General features: G+C 39.8%; 1 protein-coding gene across 1 annotated transcript in view; it reads right to left on the reverse strand.

The window, feature by feature from the left end:
* The window catches only part of SNX8 (sorting nexin 8), an 18,668-nt gene that overhangs the window by 6,144 nt on the left and 294 nt on the right, over positions 1-12,230 (reverse strand). Inside the window, exons 2-3 of the mRNA XM_010003279.1 lie at positions 5,402-5,592; positions 2,912-3,029 (exon numbers count right to left, since the gene is read on the reverse strand). Of these exons, the coding sequence (XP_010001581.1) occupies positions 2,912-3,029; positions 5,402-5,592 (309 nt within the window). The remainder of the gene's footprint in view (positions 1-2,911; positions 3,030-5,401; positions 5,593-12,230) is intronic.

The raw sequence follows: 12,230 nt of genomic DNA on the forward strand, positions 1-12,230 counted from the left end.
AAAAAAAAAAAAAAAAGAGTGATCACCTGTAGTCTGTCTGCTCCCCAAGCCAGACCTTTTTGATTGACCACCAGAATAAATTTCCTTCAAGTGCTTCTTTATATCTTATTGAAATCCAGCATTTATAGCTATGTGCATTTATTTTCACAGGATGGGTCAGGTAAGCAGGATAAACAACCAACTCTAAGGCCTGAAGCCTCCATTTACAAACTATGGGCATACAAAGAGTTTTTCTCCTCTGAATCAATTTCATAACTGGTCTCCAGAGAGGATCTCAATCTGTTTGGGAGTCCTAGGAAATACACAAAACAGCTTCTTGCCCCTGCATCTCACAAATAATTATGGGGGTTTTTTTGCTCATTATTCTGAAGAATTATCTTCAGTGTGCTGTACCCTCAACTGTCATTCCTCCAAACTTTTAAGCATTTTGGTGCTAGGGAGAGAAAAAAAGAGGTGTTTTGGTTTTTTTAGTTGATTGTTCAAGATCAGTGCCCATCTTTTTCAGGCAAGATGTCAGAAAGTACTTTGAAAGACCTGCACAGCAACCTGCAGTACACCCACCCAGTCTGTCCTTGCCCAACTAAAACAGTTCAACTCATCTTCTTGAAGCAGGAGTTTCAATCTGATGATACTGCAGCAAAGCAGTAAATAAAAAATCCTGGAGTTTTCCAGGAAAGATAAAAAATTAAACTAAAATAAATCTGAAGGAAAAGAAAGCAGCACAGAATGAAACTGAAGGAATGTCCTTACCCATGACAACACCTTCATAATATGAAAGGGTAGTATTATTTTGCCTCACTTAAGCAGAGGGTTTGCTGGCTGCATGAACTCTCTCTAATGAGAACCCATGAAATTATATTTTAGTTATTAGGGTTGCAGGTCTTGATTTTGTTTTGTTCATATTTTAGCCTACACAGAGATTTCTGAAGTAATCTACGTACTCCCTACATGATCTGCCTCACTTTGCTGCTGTCCTCCAAATCAAGCAGAGCAGGCTATCAATCCTTCTTCACCTGACAGATAGATGAAAGTAGACCATCATGAAAATGTGTGTAACTTAACATAAAAGAATACAGAGTATAAAAAGCTAGCTTTGCCCATCCTGCTCTGGGACTAAGGAAGTGGCAAGTCACACATTTATACTAATCCATCAAACCCTGTGTCCTGAAATTCCATTTTTCAGTCCATTAACCTACACAGAAACAAGAACTCCCCATTCAATTTCCTTTTTCCTGTTTGTAGTTTCTATTAAGACCATTTAAACAGCTTTTCTATATGCAGAGTCACTGGACTAAAGATAATCATTGCTCTCTGCCTTCACACAGTTTTGGATTGTATTAGGACTCCACTCCTGGCACAGTTTGGGAACTAATCCTATCATTTTTTTCTTAAACATATAATACCCATGGAAAGAAGTGCACCAATGAGTGCACAGAAACATCAACACATTGGGAAGGCAAGGAAATAGCAAATGAGATGCAGTGGCAGCTTCTTTCAAGCATCCTCTCTCCACTCTGATGAATCAGAGAAGGTCACTTTGCTTACAGGTTTTTGCATGAAGTGGAAATTCTGGCTGAGAAGAGTGCACCAGGTAAGATTCAATAGACAGGTTTTCACAACCTCAAAAGAAAGGTTTTCATCATTTAAATTCCATCATAAGAATATATGACCATGGAAGGTTTTCAGCACTATTATTTTGCTTTGTTCCAGTTCACAATACACCTTGCTCTGCTCACTCTTTACCAATTCCTCTTCACTGCAGCATGGAGTCCTTCAATGAAATCTACTATTTATTGAAACACCTTAAAGCTTAGCAGCATGGGTAGGAGACAAGACAGCAGAAAGCTTGTTCCTTCACAGATAAAGCAGAAAATATGGCAGGATCTTATACAGTTACACAACACTTGAAATAATGAAAGTTTAAAACCACTGCCAATATTTCAGATTAGTGAAAGATGTACCTGAAGGAGCTTTGATGACCTTTCAGTCTGGGGATACTTCATCGGCTTCTATTCTAACAGCTAAAATGTATTTGAATGAACTGACACTGATTCCAGCCTCAGTATTTAGTTCCTGGCTATCCTATGCAGACCAACAAGACCCTTCTCAGAACTGTAACAAAAAAGAGCAACAGCTACTTTAAGGCAGTTTATCTGGTATTCTGGTTTATCTGCCAGAAAGATTTTTGGTTTTACATAAACTGATACAGTGGAATTACCTTGCTTGAATCATAAGGCTTCTGTGCAAGGTAACTCTATAATGGGCAGTGGTGAAGCTGCTCACTTGACATCACTGTTCACTAGTCCTGCTTAGGTGTTTATGAGGTCAGAACCCCTCACTAATTCTACCAGATCAAGTAAGTTCTCACTGGAAAAGCAATTCTGCTGGTTTTACACAACCAACTCCTCTGCTTGTAATATTTTTTTGTATCTTTACTGTTCTGTTGCTACAGAAAAACGATGAGATTTTCACAAATCTTTTCTATTTTGAATACTTCACAAAACAAAACACTACAATACACACTACAGCTGTTCAACAGCAGGGTAGCAGCCCTACACTTGTAGCACTACAGCACTGATCATCATAACGTATTTTCCTAAAAAACCTCCACCTGTAAAACCTGCAACTCTGCCATGCTCTTTTGTAGAATTACACCCCAAATCTTACAAGTTATTAGATACTTAATTTCCATGGGAAGAAACTCTACATTTTACATCAATAACTTACATATAGGGATTTTCTAGAATGGCAATAATTCACCCCTCTAAATTGTGTCCTATAACCTCAGAGCTGTTTTCTGACCCAAGCAGAGACAAAGACTTTCGATCTTTTAAACATTTCTTTTCAACAGTATCACCTTGACCACGCTTGAACCACAACCCCTGGAGTGAAAAGACAGAGCCAGGTTTACCTCCCAGCATCCTCTTGGGTGGAAGCGCTGGCACCATCCGATACGGGAACTTCTGCAGCAACATCTCATGGAACACCACAAAGTCATTGTACCGCCTGTAGACTGAGCATTTGAATCTCTGCAATTAATGAGGTGGGGGGGAGGAGAAATCAATACACACCCTGGACAATCAGCAGCACTTCCAGAAATTTTTTTTTGCTATCAGCTGCACTAAATACAGAAGGAAGAAATGAAAGAAATTAGACCCAGAGGCTGCAAGATTGGAGGCCTTGTGGTGGGAAGGTGGGGCAAGATTCCCAAGGCATTAATTACCTTTTCATTATGAATAGAGATGCCATTCTTCTAACTACATTGCTTTTGAGGGTAAGAATTTCCATTAAAAACACAAAGTCAGATTTCATTCACACACAAGATGAAACAGACTACAAAATGGAGAGGAAGAGGTTTTCCAGTAAATTACTAGTATCCCTAAATCTGCTGTGGTTCCATACTATGACTCCCTCAAACTCTCTGATGTTCCAAACTAGTGAGAACATTCAGAAATAGTGCTGACACTCTTAAAGTGCTCTAAAGAGCTCTTTTCTTGAAGTACTGCAAGTCCCTGAGCTATAGCTCTTAGGAAATTTCTCTAAATCAATTTGAAATCCAGAGGTGGCAAAACAGTCTTAGATCATGTTAAGTATTAGCCCAAATGACTGACATTTTAAGTGAACCTCACAAGAGAAAGAGACTTCTTGCTGATGTTAGATCTATAACCAAAGATGGAAAGTTCAATTAAAACCTTAGTCCTTCATTCTGCATTTCTTAGATCAATATGTAGAAGAGGCCAAAGAAACTATTTTTTCATTCCAAAAGGAGTTAGGTAGCAGCTAGAACAAGACACTTAGGAGGTGGAAATTCCTTAAAAATAATACATAAATAAAACCCACAACCTCCCTCCACTATTACTACAGGTTCAGCTACTGAAGCAGCTGACAGAGTACCCAGCACCATACCCATTCTCACTGTGCTTGCAGTGCACAGCATCCACCATTTATTGTGGCACCAAATGCTTTCAAAAGTAAATCAAAGAGGCATATAACCAGAGTACAGTGGACACAGCCCCTAGGGCCTTCCTCTGTTTGCTTTGACATCAGACCATGATTTGTGTTGCAGATCTTAGATGAAGCTCAAGGCCAAGCTATGCTTCTTTGTGAGGAAGCATCATTCTACAGCTCTAACCATAGCAGAGATGACAGCAATGGAAAGGAGCTGGCAATGGGTTCAAACAGGTAGAGAGACCACCAGACTCACCGAGTCCTGTACCCTGAAATCACAGGCAAAAATAAACACTGAGTCCTAAAAAAGCCCACAGAAGCATTCACTGTTTGTCCTTTCCCCTCAGAACAGTCTTTCACAAACTTATGGACATCAGTCTAACACACCTGAAGCCCCACTACATACAAGTGACCCAAATCTGTCTCAATATGAGCAACTGTGACTGCAACAGTTTGGGCACTGCTCAATCACTGATGTTTTAGTGGCTTGGGAGATGGAAATTCTGTATGGTCTACTTTCAAGAGGGCAGATTTCCTCTTGAAAAAACACACAGAGGCTACTGCAGAGCTATGTCACTGGCCATTCTATAAATAGGAAAACATATATAATCTTCAATCTTCTCTTACACCATGAGCCAAACCTACAGGTCAGGATTGGGGCAAGTAAGCTGGAAGTGGCCTAGACTCTGCAGAAGGATTTGCTCTCCCTTTACTGTTTAGAAAGGATTTCAATTTACCACTGCCAACACAACTTCTTCACTAGCTCGAAACAGTTTAAAAAATTCAGTTCCCTAATCTGTCTCAATATGAGCAACTGTGACTGCAACAGTTTGGGCACTGCTCAATCACTGATGTTTTAGTGGCTTGGGAGATGGAAATTCTGTATGGTCTACTTTCAAGAGGGCAGATTTCCTCTTGAAAAAACACACAGAGGCTACTGCAGAGCTATGTCACTGGCCATTCTATAAATAGGAAAACATATATAATCTTCAATCTTCTCTTACACCATGAGCCAAACCTACAGGTCAGGATTGGGGCAAGTAAGCTGGAAGTGGCCTAGACTCTGCAGAAGGATTTGCTCTCCCTTTACTGTTTAGAAAGGATTTCAATTTACCACTGCCAACACAACTTCTTCACTAGCTCGAAACAGTTTAAAATATTCAGTTCCCTACACAATTCATTATTAAAACATTCTTTCCAATGTCATACATGTTTGGAGAGAGCTCAGGTTTCAAGCAAGTAAACTAGCAGACCACCCATCAAACCTCAGTCAGAAGATGCTTCATACTGCAGAAGCCCAGGTTAAGAAGGCACTGCTACCACATTTAAAGTAAGCCAACACAATGGCCCATTCAAAACCAGCATCACTCAATACATCTTCCCAATTAGACAAGCCTTGGCCAACAGCAAGCACACAGGTGTTCTCACCAAGACCAATGCTTGTTCACATTACCTTGCTGGAAACCTCGTATTCCACATGTTTCAGAAAAAGGCCCTTCTTCTCAGGGATAAGCTCCACCTGCACACTATCCTTGCTCAGTAGCTCTTGTAGGGTGTGGGAAAGCAGCAGTGGATTTCCCTGGGGCGCCTGCATTAGAAACTGTTCCGGTTCCCTCGGTTCATTTACTGGAGGCTTTGCCAAATCTAAAAGACAAAAAGGGAAAAAACAGTCCAGCAGACCTGATATGATAAAGTGAAAGAAGTAGCCTTAAAATATTCTGTGTCCTTGCTCAGTGCTCCCACAGTGGTGCAACACAACCTCAACTACAGTCAAGCCACTCCCCCAGGAGGCTATGCTGCTCCACACACGTTCGAGAAAGACACTGGTACCTCCCTCTTCACAACACCCAGGAGCACCACCAATTAAACCCAGTCAGAAAGACATCTCTGCTGAGCAAAAGAAGAATCACAGGCCAAATTTGTTCTGTGAATCAGCGAAGAGGCCTGCATTTCCTGTCTGTCCAGCTCCCACCACAGCAGGATCTGCCAAAATGAAAGAAACCCTTGCTCAGCACTTTTGGATCCTGCCTAGAACAACTCATGGAAGGAAAGAAAACGTGTGATTTTACTGCGCTGCAGAAATGTAGTACATTAATTTGACATGTCATTACAAAGGAAGGAGACACTTCATTTGACATCATTTTATTAAATTCTATGACAGTGTACTAGAGTGGGCATGAATTATAATAATCTACCATGTCAATATGCTTAAGTGCAAGAGCAGGGGAAAAAGGTTCCTAATAAGGGCTCCCAATCTGACACTTCCTCAATCACAGCAAGCTCTGGCAAAATCTTACAAATAAACCTATTCCACTGCTTGTAGCTAAAAAACAAACATATTTTTACAGTGAATTTAACCATAGCTGGACAGCAACGCACAGAGAGGTTCTAACCAATTCTCAGCCAAATGCAAAAAAGAAAAAAAATAGTTATTGAGAAGATGGACCTGGAGGACAGACTGTATCAAATAAAGAGCAAAGATGACACTTCAGAGTGCTCTCTTATTGAATAACTGAGTGCAGCCCATTATTTTGACTTGACTTCATAACTACACATATCATGTGACTGTAAACTAAGCTCACATTGCTTTTTAAAGCTATTTTTTTTTTTCTCCTACCCACTTCACACATAAGATACAATTCTGGAATCTATTCAGCCCATCCCCAAGTTCTGATCTCCAGTCTGGAAGAATGGGTTGCTTCCTCTCTGCATATGGTTGCTTAAGGGCAGAACAACAAACAAGCTCTTTTACAAAGCAAGTTGAATCCACTGATGAAAAGTGAACTAGAACAGCTAGGCAGCGTGCATGGTATCATCCCTTCCTTGCCATTGTGCACCCCTTCTTAAACTTCAACACATCTAAAATTTGGAGAACACAAAAAGACAGTAAGACCATGGAAGCACAAACCATTTTTCCATTTTTTTAAGCTTTGATACATGGTTCAAAAAGTTGATAACAGTATAAGAAATTAACTCAGGGAAGATAAGAACTCACACCCTTAACTTGAAAGTCCTAACCTGTTCCTGATAAGAATTTCCCACCTGTTCCTTCATGTGCTTTAAGGCCCTGGTAAATGGGAAAACCAGGTAATCTCCAATTCCTCAGATACACAGCTTTAGCATAGTCACTTCATTCTCTGTTCTGTAAAGCAGCTTAAGGAAACCAAACGAAACCCAGGACAAATGACCTTATCCCACATGTCTCATCAGGCTTCAGATTCCTGCAAATGTGACTCAGAGCAGCAAGTCTTAACAACTCTGCTTTAATAGACCAAGGTATCACCTACTAACCCCACCTACATAGCAGGTTCTAAAAAGTCCCTATTACCTGCCAGAAAGGTGTGATAAGATAATGCAAGCTAACTCAATGTTGACAGGGGATACTGCTGGATAAAGTGATAACATGTCTATATATACACTCTTCAGATAGATGCTGAAGTGAGAAGGAAAGGAGGAAAGACAACTCAGAATACAGATAGCAAGGTAAAAGATATTCAAGTGTAGAAAAATCCTTGCCCAGCTCACCTTTCACCAGGCAGCAAGGTATAATAAACCACACTATCAGTGTCAAAAATACAGACAAAAAAACCTATGGAAAGCACAGGACAGCCTTGCTTTCCAGAGCAGCGGATCTCTGGGTACACACCCTTGTAATTTTTTATTTTAATTGCTTAAGACACATGAGTGAAATGCAACATGACACTGATGATGTTGTTATTCCTCCAATGCACACACACACACTCTTACACAGAATTCCACAGTCCTGTGTGGTGCCAAACCACGGGCTCACATTTCAGAGGCAGTCACAGCAAGCTAGCCTCCCAAAGAGGGGCAGCCAAAATGCAACCCACCTATTTCCCTAAGAGTAGTGCCAATCTCTACAACACTCCTCTTGCCTACTGAATCACCCTCCCTGCTTTCCATCTTCCTGCTGGCCAACTGACAAAGCAGAGCTTGCATGGCACAAATTGTTCCCTAAATTTCCTCAGTACTGTCTAGTAAACTACTGAAACTCCCTGTGGCAGATGGGTTATCAGGAGAAAAGATTTATATTTATATATATATATTATATTTATATATATATATTTGTATCATGAACCAGGATTTCATCTGATAGTCCTGTAACCTGCAGAATAAACATCCAAATTGATGGTGAGAAGGATTCACATTCATTACAGTGATCTGAACTTGCCTCACTCCGTAAGACAACTATAGAGCAAAACCCCAGATAGAGAGATCTAGACAAGTCTGTGTTCCATGGACAACTCTGTCATGTCAGTCTTTTCATTTTTAACAAACTGACGATTTTAATCAAGCTATTAGCTAAATTTGGTTTATAGAATTCACCTACAGGAAATACCTTCTCTTTATCAGCAGTTCACACACTTGGCTCTTCCTGAAATATTCGGTAACTTCTCTAGATCTCAACCTTTTCTAAATGTGTGAAATCATACAAATAAGACAAGCATAAAAGCAAGTTTGAATAATTACTGTTTAATTAATAATCTCAGCGTGTTTCATATCAACAAGACAGCTACTCAATTTACACCCTCAGACACTGGTCTGAGAACACAAGAAGATTACCTTGTAACCACTGTTAACCTGTTTTAGAAAACACTTATTGCAGCACAAACACTAACCCTGCAGAGCAATATAAACTGAAGCTGTTCTGCAGCCCACTTTTCATTCTAGTTAATAAAGAGTCAATTCAGGAATAGCTTCAAGAGCCCTGGCCAGCAATGGTGGATAATAGTGGGAACTCATTGGTATGAGCTCCTGTGTTCAACCAGTAAAAGGATTTACATGCATTGTAACAAAAACACTTAACGCTTCCCATCACGCACCCCCTGCTCCAGAACAGCTAATTTTGAAAACGTTCCCTTTGGTTTAAGCACATCATTACCTAGTAAGGCTTATACACATAGAGCTGTAACTGACTACAGAAATACGGTATGGAATGGTCCCCTGGAACATAGGGAAGCAGACAAAATAAAAATCAGGGGGTTTTGTGCAAGGCAGCCCTTTGCTGCAGCAGAGTTTCTCAATATGTTGTCAATAACACACCAGCAAGTGGCCTGATATAACTGAAAACAATTTGATACAAAAGTTGAAAAGAATACACACATGCATACAAATGCAAACAAAGAGACAAGAAGATGACCTAAAAGTTTAAAGAAGCATTCAAGCATAGCATAATTTTTATTTGATTGGAAAGGAAAAAAAAAACAACATAGGAAAACATTGCGTAATTTTCATTTTTTTTGTAACAAGCCAGGTAGCCTTTGGACCAAAAGGAGTTGAGAAACTTACCCAGAGAGCAACTGAAATAGAAAGCTTAGCTATTTTCTACCACTTATTTCATGCGTTAGTTAGCAAATGATGTTCATTACTCCCATTTACACAACGAGACAGCAACCTGCCCTCCATGGAGCTACCAGTTTCCTCAATCCAACTTTCTAAAATCGTGCATTCATGAAACCCAAAGCAGAATTTCAAGCACCTGATGAGCTGCACACAGGTTTTACACATGGGAACATAGAAAAAAGGACAACACAGGGGCTGGAAAGGGTAGGTAGTAAATCACAGTACAGATCTCCCTTTCTTAAGTTCTGTCAACCAGATTTGGAGGGTTTATCTCCATCTCACAAATAGTTGCTCCTAACAACTCTTTATTACTCCAGAGTGCTAATCAGCTAAATTTATTAGACACACTTAAGTAGAAGGTGCCACAGATCTACTTCTTACATATATCAGCAGCAAATTCTCTGGAAGGAAAACAGAGTCTGAAAAAAGGCAAAGCCTTTAGGAAAAGCAGCCAAGATTTCTTCTCCACCATCACAAGCAGAGGTGGTTCAACCCACTGGAAACACAGGGGAGTATGAGAACTATTTTCACACACAGATACCTCAGATTTCTCCCTAGCAAAACTGAGGGCTCCACTACAAACTCCCAGGGCAGGAACACTGAAGTAGCAATGTAAAAATCATTCATCAGCATTTCCCTTTCCTTTCTGTCTTCTCATGAAAAGCCTCAGGAATTATGAAATGTCTTTCCCCCTTTATTGTGTCACATTCCTCTGTAATTTCAGAATTCAGTGTCCACATCAACCTTTCGGAAAGCTGGTGCAGATTTCAAGTATGACTCCAAACAGATTCCCTTCCTTGCCTTTAAAAAAAATTCTTACATAACTTGAAATCCCCTAAAAACAAGCAAAGAAAAACAGAAGTTCCACAAAAAAAGCAAAAAAAAATAAAAATCTTTCTTCCTGTTATGGGTCTACATGTTTTTGAGACAACTGTGTGCAACTTATTTGGGTTTTTTTTTAAAGGAATTTCAAACCACGTAATTATTATTTAGAAAGGAGCAATGCAAAGGAATCTGGCTGTTTCATCTAAAGAAGCTAACTGATACACAGAGCAGGGTGCAATGTGGAAGAGAGCTCTGCATTTCTTACAGGGTTCAAGAGAAGTAATCATATTTAGCTTCCCTCTAATTAAGAGATGGCATGATAGCCTCCTTTGTTCTCCCTCCCAATGATTGACTTGTAAATACAAGCTACCCGATGCCAAAACAACACAAGATAAAATAATACACATATAGTAAGATGTTGGAAAACAGGCTCTAACATTTTGTTTTACTCCTTAAAAACAAACAACCCAGCTTTCTCAGTGCAGATGTCAAATACCCATTCTGTGCTGGCTGGTCTGGTTTTACTTTGGGGTTTTTTGTTTGTTTTGGTTTTCTTTGTTTTTGAGGTGCTGGGGATAGTTATGGTTTGGGTTTTTTTTCTGGTGGTTGGTTAGTTGGGGTTTTTCCAATTAAGTTTCAGGTTGCTATTCAGCACTTGGTGCTTTTCTGGATGAAGCAAAGAAATAATGACACAACTCAAAAATAGTTGGGTGAAGCTAAGCTTTTTAAAATGAGAACACAAAAGCACTAGCATGTCTGCATTCCCTGCAGCCTCTCACTGCTTCTCAAAACACCACAAGCACATCCTACAGCAGGAAAGAAAGCCCAATACCAAGTTATCTCCTCCCAGTGTTACAGAGTAAATCTGTGTGACAGAACAAAGAACTAACTTTAAGCCTAGTGACCTGTTCTTTTAACTGTGCTGTTAGATCATCAAGAAATTAATTAAGCAATTTCCCAAGTCTGGGAATATAAGGAACACATTCCATTCACAAGTCAGCCATAGGGTCTTAGTCCCAAACTGTAGCCAACACAATGAAACGAGATGGAGCTACACACATTGAAGAAATAACAGGATTAGGGGGAATCAAGGAATGTTCCCAAAGACTATGGAGACAAAAAGACAAATCCTCTCTAGAGCAGTTTCCCAGCTCACAATGGAAGGTTGCTAAACCAACATTTTTCACATACAGCTCTAACTAAGGGGATGAAAGTGTAAAAATTCCGAGCCCAAAATGAAACCCAACAAGCAGTAACACATACAACTCTCCTCCAGGAAACTTTTTCCAGGGCATTTTAGCTTAACTATAAAATTGCAAAGTTTCTACACTCATCTCTTCTTATACAGGTCAAGAAAACACCATTGGAATAGTTTATCTTCTTGGTTTTCTTCTCCTTTTCCTTTCACCTTTCTCTCCCTCTTGTTTATGCTGGGGAAGAACTTTATCTTAGTATTTAGGCATTAAAAAATGGCATGTCATGCCACATGCTACAGTCTCCCAACAGTCTTTTCATGTTTTATAGCTAGAACAAGCTCATTCACAATCCTCTTGAAAAGCAATCATGAAACCTCCCCTCCTTTTGTACCAGCTCCACATCTTTAACTGATATATTTTCTCTCCTTCAACCTGCACCAATCCACTAAAACATAAAGACTGTGAGGGAAATCAGAGTGGTTATGTGCAAATTTTACTGTTTGCAACTGGCACAGGCCTCCCTACCAAACTCTCCTACAGGCTCATACACAGTTAAAAATTTACTACTAGAAGAGAAGGATACAACATCTCAGTCCCCCTCCAGCCAGCACACCTGGATTAGCTCCATGCAGTCCTTGCAAAACAGCCTCAGGTGGGAGCAAGAAGGGAAAAATAGAGTCAATACTTAAATGTATTGGACATTATCCTTTTCCTTTTTTTTTTTTAATTGTGTTAAAGTACATTTAACCCTGCAAAATAAAGTACTGCCATAGGTGAGCATCACCAGCCCTGTCATTGTTACTTGGGAGATGTAGATCCCCATAGAATATTCATTGCTCTCCAAAAAAGTTACATATTCACGTGTAACTTCCAAGATCACTGAAGCTGCATAACAAT

The sequence above is a fragment of the Chaetura pelagica genome, unplaced genomic scaffold (genome assembly GCF_000747805.2).
Source record: "Chaetura pelagica isolate M959 unplaced genomic scaffold, ChaPel_1.0 scaffold138, whole genome shotgun sequence".
NCBI classification, from domain to species: Eukaryota; Metazoa; Chordata; class Aves; order Apodiformes; family Apodidae; genus Chaetura; species Chaetura pelagica.